The sequence below is a fragment of the Meleagris gallopavo genome, chromosome 26 (genome assembly GCF_905368555.1).
Source record: "Meleagris gallopavo chromosome 26, MGAL_WU_HG_1.1, whole genome shotgun sequence".
In the NCBI taxonomy this organism is placed as follows: domain Eukaryota; kingdom Metazoa; phylum Chordata; class Aves; order Galliformes; family Phasianidae; genus Meleagris; species Meleagris gallopavo.
The window spans coordinates 5,708,355-5,732,732 of NC_139429.1; the positions used below are offsets into that span (position 1 = coordinate 5,708,355).

General features: G+C 62.1%; 1 protein-coding gene across 15 annotated transcripts; it reads right to left on the reverse strand.

Moving 5' to 3' along the window:
* Positions 1-175: 175 nt before the first annotated feature.
* PHLDB1 (pleckstrin homology like domain family B member 1) lies at positions 176-23,855 on the reverse strand. Of its 15 annotated transcripts, XM_085209463.1 has the most exons (26): positions 23,520-23,853; positions 22,095-22,193; positions 21,215-21,338; positions 20,889-21,059; positions 18,043-18,168; positions 15,106-16,349; positions 13,215-13,448; positions 13,009-13,146; positions 12,787-12,924; positions 10,294-10,422; positions 8,823-8,978; positions 8,566-8,676; positions 7,141-7,230; positions 6,472-6,594; positions 5,642-5,779; positions 4,901-5,056; positions 4,328-4,492; positions 3,874-3,990; positions 3,665-3,767; positions 3,299-3,343; positions 1,948-2,239; positions 1,334-1,424; positions 1,090-1,236; positions 719-938; positions 523-608; positions 176-420 (listed from the first exon to the last, which is right to left on the reverse strand). In XM_085209463.1, exons 1-26 carry the CDS (start codon positions 23,811-23,813, stop codon positions 280-282), a joined length of 4,878 nt encoding a protein of 1,625 aa, XP_085065589.1. In that variant the 5' UTR covers positions 23,814-23,853; the 3' UTR covers positions 176-279. The 15 variants fall into 15 exon arrangements, with proteins under 15 accessions (XP_085065589.1, XP_085065591.1, XP_085065593.1 ...); XM_085209465.1 differs by lacking the exon at positions 6,472-6,594 and having other exon boundaries at positions 23,520-23,851; XM_085209467.1 differs by lacking the exon at positions 5,642-5,779 and having other exon boundaries at positions 23,520-23,851.
* Positions 23,856-24,378: the final 523 nt, after the last annotated feature.

Consider the following 24,378-nt stretch of genomic DNA (forward strand, 5'->3'; position numbering starts at 1 on the left):
ACGCAGGGGTGGGCGGAAGCGCGCGTGACGGCGCGATGCGCGTGCGTGCGGAAGTACCTCCGCGGTGACAAAGGCGCGGGCCGTCCGTTGCCCGCGAGCGCCCCCTGGCGGCCGGAGGACGCCGCCCCTCCCCGGCCCCGCGCTGCCCGGTTTCACATCTCAGTGCTCTGACGCGTTTCCAGTAAATTGTTTTTAAAAAGTTAACATAAAAAAACAAAAAACGGGCCCGTGGCCGCGCCCGCAGAGCTCTGTGCCGCCCAGCTTTGTCCAGCCCAGCCCTCAGTTCATGAACTGCGTGTAGCCCTCGGCCCCCGTGACGATGACGTCCATCCAGATGCGCATGGCCTCAGCCGACGGGGCCACCATGAAGTAGAGGCGGTCGTGAGTCTTCACGCAGAACGTCAGCGCGGGGTTGGGGCTCTGCGGAGGAGAGCGCAGGGTCAGCACGGCCGTGGGCTCCCCCGGCCCCTCCCACCCACCCGCATCCCGCGACACAACGCGGCAGCCGCAGCCCGGGCTCACCTTAGCGGCGCTGCGGAGGTGGTCGTAGTACACCTCTTCGATGGCTTGGAAGTAGATGACGCCTTTCAGCTTTGTCTCGTGTTTATCTGCCCCACGGAGACAAGCAATGTTAGCGGGGACGTAGGAAAGGGGTGGGGGACAGCCACCTGGCCGTGGTGCTGGGGCTGAGCTCAGCCTGGCACGCACAGGGACTCACCCACGTAGTAGGAGACGGTGCGCTTCATGCGGTCAAAGACGAACCAGCGCTTCTTCCAAGACTTGATCTTGCCTCCCATCTTGACCAGGTAGCCCTTGCACATCTTCTCTGTCAGAATGACGTGATAGCACGTGTCCACGCTGTGCCCCGAGGACTCGATGTGCAGCCGCAGGTCAAAATCCTCCTTGCGGATGGGGAGGTACCGCGTCAGAGGCCGAGCCTGGGAAAGCAACACCGTGCTGCAAACCCCACTGTGTGGGCACAGCGCTGTGCACCCATCAGCACCACCGAGCCCAGTGGCAGGTCCCTGCCTGGGGAGGGAGCTGCGGCATCCCAGGAGAAGCTGAGAGCTCTGTCCCCAAGCCCCACACCTGCGAGAAATGTTTCTCCCGCAGCTTGACCTCCTTCTCGACCAGCTTCTGCCGGCGGGCCGTCTCGTCCTGCAGCCGGCGCTCCAACTGCTCCCGGCGCCGGCGCTCGTCCTCCAGCGCCTGCCGGCGCAGCTCCATCTCCCGCTCCTGCAGGTGTAGAGGTGCTCAGGCCAGTGGCTTGGGGACCCAATGGATCGGGGATGCAGCCCCTGTCCCAGCCTGCTCCAGGGGTACATCTGCTCACCCTGCACTCCATGAGCCGGGACTTCTCGGCATGTGCCTCCTTCAGCATCTTTTCCATCTCCTCTATCTTCCCTGCGTCCATCCCGCTTGCACTGCAAGACAAGCTCAGCTGCCATCCTGCAGATGACTGAGCACCACTGGGTCAACGCACACCCACAACATAACTCCTGCTGCCCTGCCTGTGCCAGGGTCTGGCTCAGCACAACTCAACGCTGCTGGTGGTTCTCAGGATGCAGCAGCAAAGCCCCAGTGCTTGGCTGGGGCAAGGACAGGATGCTGGGCCTTGTCCCTCCAACAGATGCCCCCAGGGTCAGCCCTGCAGAGCTGGTGCTGACAGAAGCTGCAGGTGAGCATGGGATGGAGGATGGTGCCATGAAAGTGCCACAGCAGCCAGCTTGCAGCAGCCAGCTCTCATGCAGCACTCAAGCCCCTCCTTGCATAATGCAGCAGTGACAAAGAGACCCTCTTGTCTCTGCAGTCAAGCTGTGCCCCTCATGTGTGAAGGGAATCCTGGCTCAGCAGGTAGCTACAATGCCTACAGCAAGGACTCTGAGCCAAAGAAGATACGTAGCCTGCACTGCTCAGCCTAGGGCCTAGAGCCAGTCCCAGGATTACCTGGACATGTTATCAGGTGAGCAGGCTGAGTTGTTGCCTGTGGAGATGCTGGTCTCCATGCTGTCCGAGCTCTCCAGGCTGAGGGTGTCATATGCGTGGTCCAGCTCCTCGGCCCGTGGGCCTGCACCGTGGGCATGGTGGTGATGGAGGATGGAGTGATGCATGAGCGGAGGGTAGGAGGGAGGGAAGGGAGGCTGCCCGTGCAAGGCTTCCCACTGCGACTGAGCCTCAGCCGCTGCTTTCTGCTTCAGCTCTGCCAGGCGCCGCTTCTGCTCCTCAATCACCTGCTGACCTGCGCCCCGGGAAGAAGGAGAGAGCAGGTCGGCAGGCAGCTGTGGGCCTGCAGGCTCTGCTGCCTGGGCATGGAAGGGCACAGAGCTGCTGCAAAGGAATGCCGCACTCAAGAGTTTGCCACAGCCCCACTCAGGGCTGTCCTCAAGAGCCCAGCTCTGGCTCTGCAGCAGCACCATGCCTTGCTGAGCACCGCATGCAACAGGTGTGCAGACTGTACCCAGCAGGAGCTGCACTCCTGGCTCAGCATCCCTGAGAGTGAAAGGGGTTGAGGTGGGGCAGGGGGAGATGGAGGCGGGCTGCAGCTGTGGCTCTGGTTTGTGAGCAGTAGCACCCGTCAGGAGGAGCTGGGCCCAGGGCTCAGTGAGAGACAGTGCCCTGATGCTGGCCCTGGCCCCACAGAAGGGCTGGGAGGTTCAACCCAGTGGCCAGGCCCTGCTGCGCTCACAGCTGCCAGAGCTGCAGCAGCTCCCCCAGTGCCCCTCTCCAGGCGCAGGACTGACATGCGGCACAGCCCTCCCCAGGGACACGCAGCAGCCGCTGTTCCAGGCCAGCAGTTGGCACAGGGCCCTGCCTGCGCTCTGACACACGCGGTGGTGGCAGCCAAGGGGCGCATGCGTCAGGCTGGCGGGAGCAGGCTGGCAAAGCGTTGGCAGGGGAACAGCCTGGGATCGTGCCTCCCCTGCCTCAGAGAGCAGCAGCTCTGGCCTAAAGAACGCTGCAGAGAAGTGCTGGCCATGGCGCAGCCCTGCAGCATGCCTGCTCTCGCCTCTTGTCCCAGAGGCACTGTCTGTCCATGCAGCACAGCATTCAGGAGGATGAGGCAGGACCTGGGCTCCCATGTCCCTGGGGAATGTGGGAGCACTGAGCTTCTCTTGGCTCCTGTGTCGTGCAGAATGCCTGCAGGGGTTGAGGGGTTTGTCCATAAGCAGACACTGACAGGCACCCTAGGGTCCTGGCTAGCCATGCCCCCTCCCCATCCACACAGAAGGTATCAGCAAACAGCCATGCTTCTGCCTTGGGGCTACTCTAGGCAATCCAAGCCGCTCCACGTCTCTACCTGGTACATCGCCTGGCTGCAAGGGCTCTGCTGGGAGCAGGTCGGCTGGAGATGCACCATCAGGCGGAGGGATTGAGGGAAGGGGAGAGAGAGGGGAAAAGCAAGAGACCGTGAGCAAGGCGCTGTGTCCTGCTGGAGCCTGGCTGCTGCCTCCAACCATGCTACCCACAGGGCTGCCATGGCCCTGGCTGATCCCGCTGCCCTTGGCTGGGTGGGTAGGGACATAGCCAGATTCCCTCCTCTGCCAAGCTGTGCAGAGAAGCTGGACCTCCACCACATCCCAGGCTGCTCTGTGTCTGGGAAAAAAGGCATGCCCAGTGGGAGCACAGCCCCATGGAGCTGCGGCAGTGTGGAGCTGGCACTCACCCTTCTGCTGCAGGGCCAGCTGGCGCTTGGTCTCGATGTCCTGCAGTGTGGCTGCTAGGTTGCGTGGCAGGCTGCCTGCTTGGCTCGGGGCATGCAGGGGACCCTGGAGCAATACAGCATGTGTTAAGCACCACCCTGTGCACTCAGGATGGGGCTGGCGTCGGGCAGCAGCAGCCCTGCATGAGGCACAGCTCCCACCATGGCCGTACCTTGGGCGACGGGCTGCGACCCAGCATGGAGATGTTGAGCTGTGAGGATGACGGGGTGCCACTCTTCATCCGAGGGCTGAGGGCACCAGTATCACCCTCCATTTTGGCACGATAGACCTGGGCACAAAGATGCAGAGGTGAGAAAAGGAAAGGGAAGCTGCAAATTTCCACATCAGGCTGAGAGCTTCAGCTCCAACATTGGTATCAGCTCCCACACCACTCCTGCCCTGTGCACGCTGCACAACCCTGACAGTGCCCTTGCCACGGTGACAGCTGAGACACCAGCACAAAGTGGTGCTGGAGGGAGTGGTCCCACACTGCTGCAGGCTCCAGTATCCAGCTGAGCACCTGCCAGCTCCCCTGGCCCATAAGCCTCCCCCAACACATTGGCACCATGTGGTCCCCAAGGCCTGAGTTGTAGCCCCATGCAGCTGCAGGGGGAGCAGGGCATTACCTGGAGAGGCTTTTGAGAAGAGTGAGCTTTAGCTGGAAGTGGAGGAGGGGAAGAAGGAGGAGAGACAGGGGAGGAGGTCTCAAAGCCAGCCATGACCTCCTGGTACCACTTCTCTAAATCAAGAGCCGGGAGCCATACTGGGCCCCCTGGAAGCTGCTTCTCCATCTGAAGAGACACCGCATGAGATGGGAGGGACAGACAGAAACACAGACAAAGACATAGACAAAGAGAGTGAGAGGTCAGAGCATCACTGCCCTGTGTGGTGCTTGGCCCCAGGTAGCAGGGGCATGGCAGGTGAGGTACAGACCCCAGGGACCCTGGTGACCACTGGATGAGCCCTAGAAGCTCCTGACACCCCTGCTCATCAGCAGCCCAGCACATGCCGGGCAGAGCTCGGGTTGCTGCCACACAGGTAGCAGAACAGCAAAGGTGGCAGTGGGGCTGCAGCTCATGGCGTTGTTTGGGCTGTTTCAGCAGCACCCCATCCCTTTCTGTATGTGCCCCTCAGCCTGCCAGCACCTCTCTCTGCCCAGGGAATGCTTGGGGATATAGGGAGGGAAATGGGACACAAACCTCTGCGGAGATGGAGGGAGAAGAGAGAGCCGGCAGAGAAGGAGGAAGAGGAGTGAAGTCTGAGGATGAAGAAGCTGGAGGGGCACGGCCCAGTGGGGAACCAGCAGGGGCACTGACACTGCCCAGGATCCCTGAGAGCTGCTCAATGGTCACGTACTGGGCAGAGAGAAGCAAAGTGTGCTGTGAAGGAGGACTGTGGGACAGCCAGGCAGAGATAGGTACAGAGGAGCAAGCAAACAGTGATGGGGACAAGCCCTCAGAAAAGGTATCAGCATCCCCAGGAGTAATGGCAGCAGGTGGTGATGCTGATGCTGCAGAGCGCAGAGCATGGACCTCAGACATCCCTTCTCCATTCCCTCATCATGCCCCCAGCCCAGGCAGCATGCATCATGGACAAAGCTCTGCTCCCCCCTGCTTCGCATCCTCCCTGCATAGGTGCGATGACCACAGCCTGAGAGATCCCCAGGGCCAAAAGGCAAAGAGCTGCCACACTGATCTACCTGCTCCCTGCTCTGCTCCTGAGCTCTGCTCCAGCACTCTGAGGGCAAGCCCTGCATGGAGCAGACAAGAAGCACTCCCTAGCTGGGTTGCTCCCACCGCTCCTCCCTGCTCAGCTGCAGCAAAAGAAATTGCCCAGCCTAGGGAAGAGGTGAGTTCTGAGCACTGGGAGCAGGAGGCGGCCACATGGCCAGCCCACCACAGCCCCAAGCAGGCAACCCGAGCATGCTCTGGGGCAGGTACCTCGTTGGCTGCAGGGGGCACAGCAAGCAAGAAAGAGTGTTGAGCAGCAGCGGGAGCAGCAGCAGAAGCTTTAGTGTCCAGGCTGGAGCCGTATGCATTGCTGTAGAACCTGAAAACGTCAGACAGCCTCATGTACTCCTAGAAATCCACGGCGGAGAAGGAGGAGAGTTAGACCCATGTGCTGGCCTCATAGCATTGACCTCAAAACAGGAGCAAACCTCCCCATGCATGCACGTGACCCACCACCGCCAGCCGAACCCTTCCCTGCCTGCTATCGTCCCCTTCTGCAGCTACCTGAAAGCAGCGCTGGGAGTCCCAGCACGATGCCTTTCTGCTGCTTTACATGCAGCATCACCACATGCTAGGGATAGAAGACTCCAGCCTGCACTGCCACGGCTCCATCAGCCTGAGCCAGGAGTCCCCAAGGTCCCCAGGCACAAGCCATCCATGGCAAGATGGCACCATGGCAATAGGAGGTGCCTCAAGCTGCCCCAGCACCACTGCAGGAAGGCAGTTCCTCAGCCAGTGCTAAGCAAAGGCGAAATGCGGGCATCCACACTGCACAGGATTAAAGCAGACGGGTACAGCCCGGAGCAGGAGGAGCATGGCAGGGACAGGCAGCTGGTGTTACCAAGCTCAAGTGTCAGATAGCTAAATGGGGAAGAACCTGTCTGCACTGCCTCAGCTTGCTGCTACAGGGTGTGACATGCTGCCCCAAGGCATCATTAGGGGTCTTGCACCCACCCCATTGCCAGCAAGGATATCCATACAGAGGATCAGCCCGCCCTGCACCAGGCAAGCACGCAAGCACATGCAGTTAGTGCCATTACCTCTTGCATCTTGGGGTAGGAGTGGGCAGAAGGAGAAGCTAAGGAGGCAGCTGCTCCTAGTGGGGGATTCAGGGGCTTAGTTCCCTCCAGCAGCTCATAAGGCTCTGAAATATGGAGGGTTTCCTGTGGGAAGGCAAAGATCACATAGGCGAGGCACGCAGAGGCAGAAGGGTCACAGCAGCAGCAGCAGCCCACATGCCCAGGTAGGCAGCAGGACTACTTGAGGCACGAGGGCACCCCACCATCCTGCATCCCTTCCCAGCAGCAGCAGGCTGGGAAACACTGCAGCCCCAACTTGGTCAGAGCCAGACTGGGAGATGCTCTGCAGTTGTGCTATCCCCTCTCCTCAGGGCACCCCGCCATGCCACCCACTAACAACACGGGCTGGCACAGGCCTCCTGCAGCATCCCAGCAGTCTGACAGGGGAGATGCTGCTGCTCCCAAGCCTGGTTCTGTTGCATTTCCCTCCCTGCCAACTTGATGACAGTCGCTGCAGCCCACAGACAAGCCTGGAGTAGTGTGAGTGCCCAGCTTCAGACAGATGGCAATGGGAAGCAGAGGAACTGCTGCAGACATAAACTGCAGTGTCCCAGGCTTGTCCCTGGGGATGGGAGCAGCTCAGCACGCAGGAGAGCAGCAATCAGGACAGTGCCCCATCTCCCCAGTTACCTCTTTGAGAGCTGAGGACATCTTGGGGAAGCTTCTGCCACCTGTGACAAGCTGGTACCGTCTCTCGAGAGATGCAAGCTTCTCCTTCTCCTGAGCACAGAACAACAAGAGCAGAAAGAGGAGGAAGGTTATCATCACGTGGTGGCCAGGCCCCATCTGACACCCTAACAACCAACCTCTGCTGCAAGAGGAGGCAGGATCCCCTCTCAGCCTAATCAGTAACATCTGCAAGCTGGGATGCTGCAGTGACCTCTGACCCCCTGGGAGCACTTTGCACACTCACAGAATCACAGAATCACAGAATTGTAGGGGTTGGAAGGGACCTCTAGAGATCATCGAGACCAACCCCCTGCCAAAGCAGGTTCCCTACACCAGGTCGCACAGGTAGGCGTCCAGGCGAGACTTGAATATCTGCAGAGAAAGAGACTCCACAACCTCCCTGGGCAGCCTGTTCCAGTGCTCCGTCACCTCACCGTGAAGAAGTTCTTATGCACATTCGTGCGAAACTTCCTGTGCTGCAGCTGATGTCCGTTTCCCCTCGTCCTGTCTCCACGTACCACTGAAAAGAGACTGGCCTCACCGCTATGGCCGCCACACCTCAGATATTTATAAACCTGGATCAGGTCCCCTCTCAGTCGTCTTTTCAAGGCTAAACAGACCCAGTTCACTCAGCCTTTCTTCATAGGGGAGATGCTCCAGGCCCTTCACCATCTTTGTGGCCCTCCGCTGGACTCTTTCCAAGAGATCCCTGTCTTTTTTGTACTGGGGAGCCCAGAACTGCACACAGTACTCCAGATGAGGCCTTACCAGGGCGGAGCAGAGGGGGAGGATCACCTCCCTCGACCTGCTGGACACGCTCTTTTTAATGCACCCCAGAATGCCATTGGCCTTTTTGGCCACGAGGGCACACTGCTGGCTCATGGCCAACCTGTCGTCCACCAGGACGCCCAGGTCCCTCTCTGCAGAGCTCCTCTCCAGCAGCTCATCCCCCAGCCTGTATTGGTGCATGCAATTATTCCTCCCTAGGTGTAAGACCCTACACTTGCTTTTGTTGAACCTCATCCGGTTTCTTACTGCCCAGCTCTCCAGCCTGTCCAGGTCTCGCTGAATGGCAGCACAGCCTTCAGGCGTGTCAGCCAATCCTCCCAACTTTGTATCATCAGCAAACTTGCTGAGGGTGGTCACTATCCCCTCATCAAGGTCATTGATGAAGATGTTGAACAAGACCGGACCCAGCACAGACCCCTGGGAGACACCACTGGTTACAGGTCTCCAGCCAGACTCTGCACCACCAACGACGACCCTCTGCGCTCTGCCAGTCAGCCAGTTCTCAACCCACCTCACTGTCCACTCCTGCACCTGTGGTGCAAGCATGCAAGACCAGAGAGTGTGTGACGACCCTCTGGCCCTAGATGTAAGCCTTACCTTCTGAAGGAGCCGCAGGACATCATTCCTCTCCTGGGCCAGGCGTTCAGCCTCCTGGGCACTCTGCAGCCGGATCTGGGCAGCCTGAGCATCCAGTGCAGCCACCCGCTCCTGGGGATGGACAAGGGCTGAGCTGGCCACAGGGGAAGCTCGGCAACGTGACTGGGCTGGGGACATGGGGTGCTACGGGCACGGGGTGCTGGGAACACGGGGTGCTGAGGAGCAACTCACATGGGACTGCTGCCCTGTGTCCCTACCTTCCTGCGGGCGATGCTGCGGTGGTACTCAGCCCTGCTCTGCAGGAGCTGCTGGCTCCGTTTCTCACGCTCCTCTTCCAGCCGGCTCTCCCTTTCCAGCTGCTGGAACTCCAGGTCCTCAAAGAGCTTGGTTTCTGTCTCCAGGGCCTCTGCTTCCTTCAGACACACAATGGGGTGGCCACTCACTCCCTTGCCTCAGTGCAGAGGTGGTGGAGGAGGCACTGGCACAGATCCCATGGAATGAGCTTCTCGCAGTGGCTGGGAGCTGCATCCAGGATCAGCTGCTCCCACCTGATCCCATCCAGCATATGGCCACGCTCTGCTAGGCTGCAGAGCCAGAAAATGCCCCGTGCTAGCAGCATCACCATTGCCAAGCAGCACGCAGGGAGCATGGCAAGCACCCGTGTCACCAAGCTGATGGCAGATCCACCACAGACCAGCACTACAACAGACAAATGCCCTTGGCCCCCCAGCCTTTAAATAATGGTAGCATCCTGGGATGCTGGCACGCAACTCAGGGTCTGCAAACACCATCCTGCCAGTGCTCTCACTGCAAGAACACACTTCCCATGCACCAGGAATGGGACCACCACCACTCTGCGGCCACACAGAGTGCAGTGCGTGCAGGGCAGCTGCCGGGGTTCCTGCACACCAGGACCACTGAGCATCCCTGAGCATCCCATCACGCTCTGCGGGCAGCACCTGCTGTCACCCAGACCCATGTCAAACGCAGGAGCATCCACCACCAGCCTGGAAAGGGGATGCAAGCAACTGTGTGCTAGAGCTGTGCAGCGAGGGCTGCTCCGGCCACAGACTGGGGAAAGCCAGCAGCTACCAGAAAATACCAGATAATGGGAAAAAATGCTGCAGACCGATGCTAACATAAACTGACAGTGCTGTGTAAATAAACACTCGCAGGAAATAGCTGTAAGCACACACACACAGGGACACAGAGCTCCCTGGGGCTCCCCTCTGAAGAGGCAGCCTGGGGACGGCACCCTGGGAGAACAGGGACCAACTTCCACAGGCAGTGCCCAGCCGGACACACGGACACAGCGACGCCTCCACACCTCAGAGATGCTCAGCATCTGGACGCAGAGCACTGCAGCTTGTGGGCAGGCGGGCAGGGCACAGCCCGGCTCTCTGAGCCCACGTGTGGGGCAGATCCCATTGCATGGGGTCAAGAAAGACCCCAGTAGAGGACACCACGCTCAACGTGGGGCTGTGCTGCAGGGCACACGGCTCCTCCTCAGCATGCTTGGGGCAGATCCGTGCTCGTGCCCTGCCCGGTCCGGAGCCAGCACCGTGCCATGGGGCCGGGTGAGCAGCAAGCTTACCAACACGGCGCCAGCCTCCTCCGGCCCGGCTGCGATGCTCTCAGTGCGGCCCCAGCTGCCAGGGAAGAGCTGGCCTAAGCTGGAGCGGAGGGAGGTGGGCCATGGTCCAGGAGGGGTGGGGGTGAGACACTGACCCTTCGCATCTGCTCCCGCAACTGCTCCCGCATTGACTCAGGGCAGTTATCAAGGTGGCTCTTCGACTCATTGTAAAGCGCCCGGAGTTTCTCTAGCTCCTTCCTTTCAGCATCAATCTTTGCCCTTTCCTGAATTAGGGGAGAACAAAACAGAACGAAAACAAACAAAAGAAAACAAAACAAACAAAAAAGGGAAACAAAAAAAAAAAAAAAAAGAGAGAAAACACACTTCTCAAATCCGCGCCATGCAGAAGCTGCAGGATTAGACAGGGGTCAGCCAAAGAGGGGCATTTACCGAGAGACTGAGAGAGCAAAAGCCGTGAGAACCCTGGGCTGGGCAGCGTTACAGAGGTTATGACCAGCCCTGGACCTCTGTCTCATTTTCCGTGCCAAAGACTTAAGGGCAGTGGAAAGATCAATGTTGACCTGGCTTTGCAACGTGGGTTAAGTCATCCTAATCCTGCACACTGCCACCAAAGGTCCAGGAGCTGCCAGAGGCCCCTGATTTACCACACAGCCATCTTCACAACCACCACCAGAGCTTTCTGTTAATGTGCCCAAAACCCAGGGTGCTGCTGGCAGCCAGAGCAGCTCTAATGTGCCGGCGATGTGGCTGCTGTGCATCTCTGCAGCAGCGTGGCTGCCTGTTGGGCAATAGGAGACCAAGGTCTGTGCTGTCCTTGTGGAGCTGCTTGGGCTGTTCTTCAGCACGTTAGTGGCAGGGCAGATGCACAACAAATGCTTGCTTCTGTCCAGAGTCTGTGCAGCCAGAGACACCCGGCTGGCAGGGCACCCACATGTAACCCCGGTTTGAGCTGCTGAGAGCAGAGAGCACAGAAAGGATTGGGAGTCCCAGCTCTCCGCCTGCAGGCTCTCTGCCAGGACAACCCCCTGGCACATCAGACTGTGCACTGCTGCATTTTTGTGCATTGCTCAAACAAGGAAAGCCCCATCCTTGCTGGGACATTACTTAGAAACTCCAAAAATTCCTGCAATCCTGGGAAGGAATCTTGTCCATGAATATTTTGCCTCAAGGTCTTGTCTCACAAGCACCTTTGCTTGCTTGGCTTCTATTGGATTTGCTGCTGCCCAGCATTCAGGTAACAGCACTGTGTTGTCTGTGTGTGTGCCTACACCATCCCCTTCTGAGGACTGTCCTCACACACAACAGCAGCCACATCTCAGCGGCAATGGCTCTGGTGGCACCAGCATGTCCCACAGCTGCCCCTGCCCTTCTCCCACCCGGCACTGAAGACACATCCCTGGAGTGGTGCAGGATTCCCCCACCCCCTTTGGGAGCTGCTTCCTGCTCCCTCCAGCACAGGAGCACGGTGAGCAGAGGCCATCCCTCCCTCCTGGGCACAGACGTGGGGGCAAAGCGGACAGAGGATGCAGAGGTGGATGGGACGTGCTGCTGCCCCACGCTCTGGGCCTGGCTGTGAGTGGGGAGAGCAGAGGTGTCAGAGGTTAGTGACAGCGCTCAGAGCAGCCACTGTTAGAGCCAGTTAGTGCAGACTGAATAGGAAAGCAGGTGGTTAAGTCAACTGAGACTCTGGGAAAGGGGCTTCTTTTTGCTCCTCTCCTAGCGCTGCACAACGCAGTCTTTCACTAGAGAAAACGCCTGCAAACAGTCAGAAAATCAAAGACAAACCACAAATCCCCAGCGCTGCAGCAGTGCTGCTGGGATGTGCTGGTGGCAGCTCAGCCCCACACGGCCCCAGTTGCACGCAGGCACTGAGCAATGCACGTCGGGGTCTCAAAGCCTGAGACCATCGCAGGGAGGCGGGACGTGGTCTGCCCTCCCACCAGGACTGCAAAAAGAATCCAGGCCCAGGAAGGCTTACAGCAGGAGTGCACCCTGCAGCCCGGAGCTGCTGCTCGACAACCTGCAGGGAGTTCCTGGACAAAGCTGCAAAATGCTCAGAAGAGAGCAACCCGGCCACCTCTAGCAAGACAGATGCTCAAGCAGTCACCACCACTGTGTGTGACCAAAGCATCCCGATGGGCAGCAGAGCCGGTGGGCCTGCTGCAAACCTCAGCCTGCAGGAAGGCAGTGAGCTGGGCAGTGCTGAGGCCTCATGGTCAGTGCCGGGGCAGCCCTGCAGCACCGAGCCTGACAGCGAGATCAACAGCACAACCCCAGCATCCGCCTCTGCCCTCCTCCCTGAGGGACATCACGCTGATACCAAGCAGACAGACAGACAGAGCCCAGCACAACGTGAACACAGAGAGAGGAGAGAGAAAGGCACTGCTCAGCTCGCTCGCCCATTCTTCTTCCTCCCTCTCTGCACAAACACCGGTGCTCCCATTGCACATGAAGACACCTGGGAAGACCCCATGGAGCTGACACAGCAGCTGTCACCGAATGCCTCTGCAGAATCCAGCCACATGTTCCAGCATGGGAGAACCCCACCAGCGTCAGCCCTCATGCGGGCACCAGGGCAGGGGACAGCATGTCACAGCCCAAGGGGACAGCCCTGCCTCGGGGCTCACCTTGTCCCGCTCCTTCCGGATGCTGGCGTCCAGGCTGGAGAGCTTCTCCTGCAGCTGCTGCACCACCTCCTGCTCCTGCTGCAGCCGTGCCACCTCTGACTCCCTCTCGCCCTGCAGCAGTGCCCTCTCCATCTCTGCCTGGGGTGACACAGCTGTGTCAGCACAGCCGCTCCGGTCCAATCCGCTACCCAGTGCCCACTCGGGTGCTGCCCAGATCCTCACCTCTCGCGATGTCTCCTGCAGCTGCTGCTCCAGCTCCTTGACGCGGCCCTTCAGCTCATCCAGGCGGCCGAACACGCAGGCTCGCTCCTCTTCCAGCCGCTGTGCCTCCTTGGCGCGTGGGCCCGCCAGCTCCTCATGCTGCAGAGGAAGCAGGTCAGCACAGCGCAGCACGGAACGGCTCAGCCCAGACATCCCCATCCCCTCACCTCGTGGTGTGTGCTCTCGGTGCTGCTGCACTCTTCCTTCAGGTTCTCTTCATCCGACCTCTCCAGGCTCTCCCTCTGCCGCAGCACGCCCAGCTCCTCTGTGGCACGGCCCAGCCCTGCTGTGCCCCTTGGTGCCCGCCGGCCGGCATCCGTATGGCCAGGGAGCAGCTCAGAGCCATCCGTCTTGGTGTACTCAGCACAGAGGTTCAGGATGGTCTCCAGGCGCTGCCGCTCCTGCAGGGAGGTTTGGTCAGTGCAGACCTGCAGCTCCCATCCCAGTGCCCACCAGCGTCCCTCACCAGCACGGCTGCCTGCATTGTTGCGGGGCACAGGGATCGCTGCTGTGCCCAGGGAGGGGACACAGTGCCCATCTGGCAGCAGGACACATACACACAGACCGCCTCGTGACGGTGCCAGGGCCAACATCCCCACATTGAGGAAGGAAAACTGTTTCTTGGGGAACGTTGGCTGCCAGCAGCTCACCACAGCCACAGCAGCAGGACTCAGGGCACTTCCCTGTTTCCCAGCAGCATCCTCTGTGTGTCACCCTGCCCTGCGTGTCCCACTCCCACGCACCCCGGGTCATCACCACCTCCGCACACAGGAAGCGCTTCCTCCAGCTCTGGGCACATCGCCCATGTCTGGAAGATCCCGGCTGCCCTGATGGACTTCCAGCATTCTGCACACCGGGGGCTGCGCTGCTCCATGCCCAGCCCAGTGCACTCAACCAGCCCTGGGCAGCAGTCAGAGCATCGGCCTGCAGTGTGTGTGGCATGCCCAAGGCTGGAGACAGACTAATTACAGACAGCAGCCCCGGCTGAACGCCACGCTGCCTCTGCAAGGGGCTATTTGTAGGTGGTGATTCAGGCTGTCTGTGCCTGCCGTGACTCAGGACTGAGTAAACAGGGCTTCTGCTGCCTGTGCCACAACATGGGGATGGGCAGAGGGCAGGAAGCACCCAGCAGGGTTCTGGATGGCACCTGGGGAAGTGAACATAGCCAGGGCATCTGCAGGGCATCTCAAGTCCTCGAGGGTGCGGGCTGTGCTAAACCATCAGCCCAGGGCCCTCCCTGGGGAAACACAAGTGGTACCCCACAGCAGACTTGGGCAGCACTGGGTGCAATGCTGGTGGGGACACACACTTATCTCCTGCACTGCACAGCCCATCTGGGTGAGCCAGGGCCAAGCTGTGCTGCCCTGGCCCCAAAGAGCACTTCCCTGGCCCCGCTGCCCCTGCAGTCCCCGGCTGCTCCCAGCAATCCACTGGGCAACAGGGAGAGACAGATGCACAGGGCAAGCCCCACCCAGGCAGCTGCTCGCTCTATAAAAACTCTATCTCCATCCCTAAATATAGAGATGCAATGCCCACAGAGCCTCCCAGCAGTCGCCAGCCAGGAACAGCATCTGCACACCACGCGCAAGCAGCCACTGTGCCCCTGCCGAGCCGCAGCCATGGCAAGGCACGCCTCACTTTGCAAACCCAGAGGCACTAAAAATTACACGTCCACAACTGAAGGCAGCCGTGCACATCAGAACAACACTGCCACAGGCTGAGCCTGTAGACTTCCCTGGCTGCTGCAAGCAGAGGAGCTTGATGTGAGGCAGCAGTTCCCCGCACACCAGGGGCACCAACTGCCACTCCTGGCCATAATCTCTCCGGATAAGCTCAAGCCTAGGAGCCTGTTCACATCATTCATAAGCTGCCGTCAGCAAAATCTCCGAGAGAAAAGGCCTACATTTTGAAAACAACAGAAGCTCAAAGCCATTTGCAAAGAGGCCACCTCGCACTGGCCGGGGCTTCCCCCGGGCCCTCCAACCCTCGGCTCCAGCTGCCAAATCCAGGTCAGGACCCCCTCCCACAGCCAGCAGCCCTCCGCGCCCCTCGGCTCACCAGGCGCTCCATCTCCTGCTCCCGCATCCGCTCCTCGCGCTGCCGCCGGTGGTACTCCAGCAGATCGTCCTCGTTGTCGCTGATCTCGGTGATGCTGTTCTTACGCTCCCGCACGCCCGCCGGCAGCCGCACGTCCCCCGACAGCTTCCTCTGGGCGCGGGGGCTCTGCCGGGGCGAAGGCACGGCCAGGGAGCCCAGGCTGTGTGCGGGGCTGAGGCAGGAGCTGAAGCTGGGCCGGCGTGCGGACGGCTCCGTCGACAGCGGGGACGAGGGGCTCCCGGCCCTGCTGCTCCTCCCGCCCGCGGGGCTCGGCTCCTCGTGGCCCTTGCGCCTGGTTCGGGGGCTCCCAGGAATCTCCCTGCCCAGCCGGGGCTGAGGGGACGGGGCATCCGGGGCCGCCCGGGGGCTGGCGGCTCGGCGCGATAAGGACGGGCTGAGGGGCGGCAGATCCCGCATGCTCTCCACGTTCCTCCGGGCCGCACGCGGGCTCTCGGGGGGCTGCAGCCCACGGCCACTCTGGCTGCCGTGCGCCGGTCCCACGGCGTCCGGGAGAAGCCTGGGTGCGGGCTGCCGGCCGGGAGCGGGAGGGTCCCTCGGCTCTCGGAAGGGGCTGGGCGGCCGCTCCTGCAGGGCTGCCCGAACCCGCGGCACCGAGGAGCCCAATGTCCGGGGGGCTGCCCGGGGGCTGCCGGGCGGCTGGGCGCGGGGACTGCCCGCCCTGTGCTCCTGGAGGGGGTGCGGGACCGCCGGGCTGTCCAGGGCACCCCGCCAGGCGCGGGGGCTCTCCGCCGACCGAGTGTCATTGGGGCCCCCGTAGGGTGGCGGTGGTGGGCGCTGCGGGGGGGGCTGCACGGCATGGTTGTAGCTGGAGGAGCGGAGCGGCACGACGGGGGGCACGGCCGGGCCCTGCTCCTGGCTGCTGGGCGAGTGGCTGGTGTAGCCGCCGCTGCTGGCGGGCGAGGAGAGCGGGGAGAAGGGCGGCGAGGCGTTCTCGTAGCTGGAGCCCCCCGAGGCGGCACCGGGGCTCAGCGGGGGGGACAGGAGGCAGCGCCCACCCCCGTTCACCATGGGGCAGAGCGGGGACTGCCCGCGGGACGGCGGCTTCTTGCTGGGGGACACCGGATCCTCCAGCACCAGCGAGTCCATGATGTCCTGCAGGTCCTTCTCGATGGAGCTCACCAGGGAGCTGTGGCTGGGCTCCCGTGCCGGCAGCTGGCAGCTGCCATTCACCAGGGCCTCGGGCTCTGTGGGCAGACGTGGGAGCAGGAGTCAGAGCGGGCAGGGGCACCGTACAGCCCTGCTCCTGCAGCTCCTGAGCAGCACAGCTCTGCAGACAGCCCCTCACCCAGCCCAGCTTCACTCCACGCTGCCTTGCAGGGCTTGCAGAGGGCACACTGATGGGGCAGGAGATGGAGGCTGGCACCCAGCTGGCAGACCAAAGCTCAGTTCACTTCCATTAAACTCTCCCTCCCCACAGGCTCCTGCCTGCAAAATCATACTGCGCACAGCCAGCCAGGAGGGCACAGGCATGCTGGCATGCAGCCTCCCTGCCTGAGCCCGGCCTGAGGCCGTGGTGTGTCTGGACACAGCTCTGCGTGCCACCGATGTGCCTGTCACTCAAAGGACATGCTAATAACAGCAGTGGCTGCTCCTGGCCAGGACGGTGTCACCACGCTGCCATGGAGCAGCACCACATTGGTAGATCTTGAGGTGCCACAGCAAAACAGATAGGCAGCAGGCAAACACCAGCATGAGACCTGACACTGACCTGACCCCTGCTTCGTGCACAGCAAGAGTGCATCCCTGCTGAGAGAGACACCATCAGCCCCATGGCCCGGGTGGGACCCCGAGCATCACCTCTGCACATGCAGTTTTGCTGGGTGTCACAGGGACAAAGACACAACCAGGGACCAGCAGGGCAGCAGCTGTGGGCAGCTGCAGGTTGCTCAGGGGACACAGCACCTCCTCAGGTTCCTACTCCCTGTTCCCAGCTGTAGGACCTGATGTCTTCTGGGCCCTCAGCACTGTGCACATGGCACAAATCACACCACGAGTTCACAGCATCCTGCCCTGGTAATAATAAGCAGGGTGCAGCTGCACAGACCCAACAAGCACCAGTGCCTGGTGACTTCCAGCACCCAGAGAATCCCGTGCCTGGCACCAGCTGCCACTGGGGAAGGGCAGGGGGCTGTCCCAGCACCAAGCAGGTCCCTGCCACCTCCTCAATGGGGAGGGACCACACTGAGAGCCAGCCAGCAGCAAACAGTGCTGCTGAAAGCTCCAGCTGTGTCCTGCTCAGGGATGCACAGCCATGGAGACAGTGTGGGGATGGCACGTGGGAGCTGCCAGCCTGGATCAGCACAGGGCCTGTCTCATCCCCCTCCCTGGAGCCAGGCTGGAGGCAGGGACCTCGTGCCTCACAGACAGACACAGCGAGATAAGCAGCTGCTTCAATTAAGTGCTGCAGCCAGGGAAACGGCCTTCATAGCCTCCTTGTAGCCAGCCCTACATGTAAACAGCAGCTCTCAGGCAGCAGGGGGGCCTGCGTGCACCCAACAGCCCTACACTCCTGGGCTGAGCGAGGACTGAGAGCTCTGCCTCAGCAGCAGCACAGCCCCCAGACCCACACACAGTATGGGGCTCGGGTTGAGCAGAAACCTGTTACACTTTTCCCAGGCACCATTAATAATTAACAGACATCAGCATAGCCACCAGGCTGAGTCATCAGCCAATGAAGGCACCACGGAGCATCCATGGATGGGCATCACAGGAATGCAGATCCCACTGTGACGACCTTGCACAGCTGTGTACTCCCACCCGTACCCAGGCGAACTCCAAACAAGGTCAGGGGGATGCCTGCTGCAGGCACCTTGCAGTGAGACTCTGGAGACTCCTAACATCCCCACAGCCCCACCAGGATGAAGAAGGGCCACGTACTTGCTGGCAGTCCGTAGAGAGCTGCGGGGCTCCTTCCTCCTGCCGGGATCATGCTCTTCATCCACTTGGCTTCAGCGGGGTGGTTGAAGCGGAGGAAGGTTGCCTGGCCCAGGCAGATGGTGCACCCTGGGGAGAGAGGAGGTTCAGCTCTGGGGTGGGGGGGGCAGGGATGGAATCCAGGTCACTGCCCGCCATCCCCACAGCCGGGTGCATCCCGCACAGCTGGGGCCACGCACAGAGCAGGGCTGGCAGCACTCCAGTGCTGCCGCCAGCTGCAGACAAGACAGCTCCTGTCTGCTGTAGGAGAATGCTGCTTCTTGGCCCAAACCCGGAGCCTTCGCAGAGAAGGCTGCCGATTCGCCATCGGGGAGGAATGCAGGGATGGAAGCCAGGCAGCGCCAGCCCCAGGGAACAGCAGCAGAGGCTGCAGATGGTCCCTGCTGAGCGCAGGCGGCTCAGACGCTGTGCATTGCTCCCTGCACTGCTGCATGCTGGGGGACTGGCAGGGAAGTAGGGCCAGGTGGCACAGGGAGGGCAGCAGCCCCACTGAGAGCTGCATTCACTGCTCTGCCACCACCCGGATGCAGCTCAGTGTGCAGCAGCGGAAAGTGCTGCCTGCACCCGCCCTGCAAGGGCTGTAAAAGGCGACTCAGAGGCACACACCGGTGTGTGAAGACAACAGCATCCGGAAGCCAAGGTGCAAAAGTCCCACACGTGCAGCAAGCGCAGGGTGCTGGGAGCGGGCAACACACAGCCAGCCATCTTCCCCACGGGGCTGCTGCCAGCCAGCACCAAGCCAGCGGTGCGAGGCTCCTGCCTGGCAGCCGTGTTGCCGACACACCCCGCTTTGAAGCGCCTCCAGGGCCCCAGGGAGAGGCTCACTGCTCGCTGTCAGCTGCAGCTGAAAATCCCTTGCTGGAGGGGATGCATTTTTTGGAGCAGCTGAGCTGGCAGCGTGCAGCTCAAGTGCAGCCCCAGCCTCAGCCCCAGCAGAGCAGGTGGGTCCGGATGGAGAGAGCTGGGCTGGGAAATCCCCAGGCAGACAGCACGGAGTGGGGGGGCATGTACAGAGATCACCCTATGCCAGGTATGGGGGAGCAAAAATAACAGGAGAGCACGTGCCGATCCCAGGTCCCACCAGGGAGCTGGCAAAGAGCAGCCTGGTGCTCCGTGTGACACCAACACGCAAATCAGCTCCAGGCAACACAGATCGCACCAGGTTAAGAGAAGTCCTGCATGTGTTGGGTTCAGTTGGCAGAGCCACTCAGCACACCGATGTGTCCCCGTGCAGATGGGTCTAACTCACCCATGCTTTTCCAGGAGCTGCTCTTTCCAGAGCAGTGGCCACCAACCTCCTGCTCCGTGACCCCCCTGTGCCCATCCCGTAGGATCTGTGTGTGCTGTCCAGACAGTGTGGACACGGGGATGTCAACAGCGCCTGCACCCATTGCCCATCGGGTCCTTTTCTCGTCCACTCACGTGGCTCTCACTGTTCCCTTGGGGTGACCCGCTGCAGCACCCGGTTCCCCCCGAAGCACCCAGCCGCCTCCTGCGGGGGGAGCGAGGGAAGGTAAGAGGAACACCTTCTCTCTGCAGCAGCAGCGGGGCCGAATGGCCCCCGGCCCGGCTACGGGGGGCTCCGCACCGGCCGAGCCCCGCCGCCAGCCGCCCCTCCCCGCCCGGCAGTGCGGGAGCCCCCCGGCCCGCGGCTCCCAGGCCTTTGTGCGGCTTCCCCGCCCCGGGAGCGCCTCGGATAAATCACCGTCGCTAATGAGAGGCTGTCAAAGGAGCGCAGGATCCGGATTTCTAACTCCGGCGCAACCCGACACCGCGGGCGATGAATGAAATGGCGGATGGAGAAAGGCTGAAAGCAGCCACCGCTGTCGGAGGGGCCGGGCTGCCCGGAGCCGACCCCCGCCCGAAGCCCCCGCCCCGGCTGCCCGCGGAGGCGCGGCGCCCGAAGCCCGACCCGGTGACAGCTCGGCATCGCCCCCGCCCCACGGCCCGGTCCCGACAGACCGATGCAGACAGATGGAGGACGATAAACGAGCGAGACGGCGCTGGCGGCGAGGCGACAGGCGGCAGCTCCGCGGGGCGCCGGCAGCCCGGGGCCGCCAAACAAAGCCCAGAACCGGCGCGGTGCCCTCCGCCCCTCCAGGCGTCCCCCTCGCTGCACCCCCCGCCCCTCCGGGCACGGACACGCGCGGCCGTCCCCCCCACCGCCACGCCGCGCCGCACCGCACTCACCGAGCCCGAGCCGCCCGCTGGCCGCAGCCGCCGCCCGGGCAGCGGGAGCTGCGCACCGGACCGCCCCGGGGAGGAGCCGCACGGGCGGGGCGGCTCCGCGGGGCACGGACGGCGCTCCCGGCGCGGCAGCGTGGGGACCCCGAGACCAGAAAGAGTGATTCACGGACAAAATGGGCAGGCATGGAAAATGTGAGAGCGGCCGTGGCGAAGCCACCCGCTGCGCTCTGCGTCTCGGCGCTGCCCGCGGTCGTGGCCGCTTGGGGTCCCCGCTCCTCTCCCGGGGACCGCCCTGAGCTCCCCCCACGCTCACGGGGGGCTGTGAAGGGACGATGAGGTCCAAGCCCCTCCAGTCACACAGGGCCCTCTGAGTACCCGGGCCCTCTGCTCCTCGCAGATATCAGCAACAGGTCTTGAGATGGTTTTCTTCGGAGCAAATACAACCCCCGAAACTGCCACACCTCCAGCCAGGAGCTGCGGACGTGGGACAGGCAGTGGCAGGATAGCTCCGGAGACGTGTGTGCTATCTGACTGCACGGCCGTGCCCTGGATGGCCGGGTCCTGCCCAGGAGCTGCTAAACGTGATCTATCCACAGCCCTACCTTGAGTGAGGCGCGTGGGCTGCTGGATCATCACACCGTCGATGGTGCAGGCATTGTTGCAGGGGTGCAGGGTGAGTGTCCCTCGCACGTTCTCGATGTAGCAGTGCTCGGGTGCCAGCCCAGGGCCCTGCAGGACGATGTCCTTCGCAGCCGTGCCAATTGTGGTCCTCCCTGCAGAGAGAGAGGCTGAGCATCCCCGCAGTCCTGTGGTGAGATGGGCTCCCAGCCATGCCCACGGGGATCCTCCGGGAGCCGCCCCAGGCAAGAAGCAGCTACCTGGGTTGGGGTGCACCCAAAGGTGGGATGCTCCAGCAGTCAGCACTCACCTTCCTCCAACGGTAGCAGTGTGATAGCAGTGCTGAGGCGGCCGCTGCCCAGGCTTACCAAGTGCGGCTTCTCTGTCTGCACCTTCAGCCCTTTGCCTGTGTCTATCAGGTCCAGGGGGCTGTTCTGCAAGGGTCAGAGCAGGATGGGTCAGGGCTGTGCAGCACTGTGAGTAGGGGCAGCCCTCACATGTGTCCTGCTGGGCCCCTCCTGGAGCAAGCAGAGACAGAAGCTGCCTCTGTTCTTGCCGTGCCCCGCAGTAACAGGTCATAAATATTTACAGGCTCCTTATCTTTCCACGGCACAGGATGAGAAGGGAGGGGTGCACATAGCACCTGTGGCAGCAGCCTGCTCCTTTGTGCTGCCTGCTTTGGGCCGCTCTCTGCAGCACCTCTCCTGCAAGAACCATGTGCCCTCTAACCTGCCTGTGTGTGTATGGCCATGCAGACTGAGGGGTGGAGGCCAGGCAGGACAAACAAGAGGATGCAGACAGCCCAGAACTCCTTCACTCCCATGCTGCCAGCCCTGGGGAGCTGCAGCAGGAGTGTGCCCAGGTCAGTTCCCACAGGGAAGATCCCCGAAGCTTGGGCTGTTTCTAAGAGGATCTGAGGCAGCAGCCACTTAGCTCAATTGGCTTTACTGCCGATCCTGTAATAGGATCGGGGTGAGGAGTGGGTGAGGAGAGCATTGTAGCAGGGCTGGTACAGAGGAGAAGGGCTCCTTGCTGCATTTCCATGCTCCCACACAGGCTCGATACTTGTGCTGCAGCCAGAATTCTTCACCCTTCCCTGCATTCTCTACCACCAAGGCAGGACCCTGCCACACACTGGGACAGTGCTGGTGGGCACAACTCACCCTGCCTGCCTCAGCCCTGAGCCTCACCTGGATGATGGTCTGCACCCTGCGGGTCGGGCTGGTGGTGGTCCTGCTGGGAGCCTCCATTGTGTTCGCACGGAGGTGCCTGGTGATGTCGGGCACGGGCTGGGAGAGAGAAGTGTTGGTATGAGTGCCTGTATGGGCACAACTGTGCAGGGCTCTGGCTGTGCTGCAGAACCTGTGTCAACTCTTGTTTCCAGCCTTGCAGCAGCTGCCCAAAGCTGGTACACATCCCTGCCCAGCAAGCACAGGCTCCAGCATCTTGGAACACCCGCATGCATGCTAATCATAGGAAGCGGCCACCACTCTGGCACAACCCCACATATGCTGTAGAAAACAGACCCCACTACACACTGGGAGTGGTCGGCAGCTGGGCCCTTATGGCCACAGGCAGACACAGCAGAGCAGCATCCAGCTGTCTGCAGCAACATCTGCCTCCGTACACAGCAGCTCACAGTGCAGCCCAGCACACCCACACACGCCTGATTCCAGCACCCAGCTGCATGCCTTCATCCCCATCTCTTCACAGGCCAGCAGCAGCCAGATTTGGGGGTGCACGAACTCAGCGCGGCGTCCCCTCCCACCACCAGCACCCAGAGCCAGCGGGGCAGCAGGGACACAGCTGTCACTGCCCACCCTTCCGTGCAGCCCAGGGCTTTCTGGTCGTGCATTCTGCCTCCCAACCTAACCCTAACCCGCTCCTGCCCCCCGAGGGCAGCCCCCAGCAGCAGTCCTGGCCCACATGACGCACAGACACAGCACGAGGCCAGCAGCCACCCACGGCCTTCCTGTGCATGGGGAGGAACGCAGCCCATGAGCGGCAATTTCCCTTGCCTGGCGCTCGCACCGCTTGTTGTGCCGGGACGCTCTGGTTACTGAATTTACCGTCTGCTCCTAACGTCCCTCCCTTCCGCCAAGCTGGCTGCACGCAGCTTAACCCTTTCTGGACAGGTTGGCCCCGCCATGGGAGTGGGATCACCCTGCTAGGGACCCCGAGGTCAGCTGCTGCTCACGGTGACAGAGTCCTCTCCCTCCCGGCTCCACGGCCTGTGCAGAGCAACTGAGGCACATGGGGTGCAGTGTGAGCCCCGGGCTCGGCTCCCCGCAGCACCAGCATCGCTCACAGTGTCACACGAGGAGAGGGACAGCACTCCCAGCCCGGCTGGCCCTGAACGCAGCTGCGGGGGCGAGCGGGCAGCTATTACACACCACGGAAAAAATGAAATGTTGGAAAACAGCAGGCGTCAGATTTAGGGCTGGGACGGAGCCCAGATTGCTCCGCTCGAGGAGGGCTCAGCGGTGCTACAGCAGCACCGCACAGGAGGGCTGTGCCAGCTGACGGGCAGAGGACAGGCACAGCCCCTGGATACCCTGGAGCAGCTCCACGGTCCCCGTCGGATGCAGACACACAGAGCCTCCGCTTTCCCTTACCTGCCACCCGGTCCTGGTGCGGGCGCTGAGAGGGAGCCTCCGCGGCAAAATCCCCAAGGCCCCGACATGCTGGCGGGGCTTCCTACCGCTGCTCATGGGCAGGGGAGTCACGCTCCCCAACATCGTGAGACACAGCCCGCCGGCAGCTTCGCCAGCGCCGAGGCCCCGATACGACGTCCGGAGGAAAAGCCAGCGAGGGGCTGGGCTCCGGCATAGGAAGGGAGCGGAGCCAGGGTGGGATCCTGTGCGGGTGTTAACCCCTTCCCAGCACGGAGAGCCCCGCCGCACCGGCATGCAGCTCCGCCGGGGGGACTGGGGCAGCCCCGGCCCCGCCGCTCCCGTTAGGATCTGCCCGCACTCCCGCCCCCACCTGCCGCACGACCCTACTCGACCCCGCTGCCCTCCGCTTCATCACCCCCGCTGGACCCCATCACGGGCTCCATCTCTCCCCGTCGCCCACCCTGCTTGGGACGGCTCCTTCCCCCCAGCAGCGTCCTGCCCGCTCCTCACCGGTTCCCGTAGAGGAGATGCCCGCCGGCCCCCGGCCCTCCGCCTGCAGCGCAGCCCCCGGCCCGCGCAGCCCCGCACACGCAGCCTCAGGCAGAGGAATGCGGGGCGGGAGTGCGACCGCCCCGGCCGGCGCCCCACCTCTGGCGCGGACAAGGCGGCCTTTCTTCTCCCGCCGCAGCCTGCTAAACACGCCGCTTGTTCCCGCCGTGGGAAGAGGCAGAGGCAGCAAATGCCAAAGGGTCGGGCTCAGTTACCGTCAAATAGCAAGCAGTCCCCGTGCCCCCTGCGTGCAGGGCTGCCCTCGGACTGGCGGCTCCCGGCACGAAGACAAAAGTCCCTTTCTTTGCCG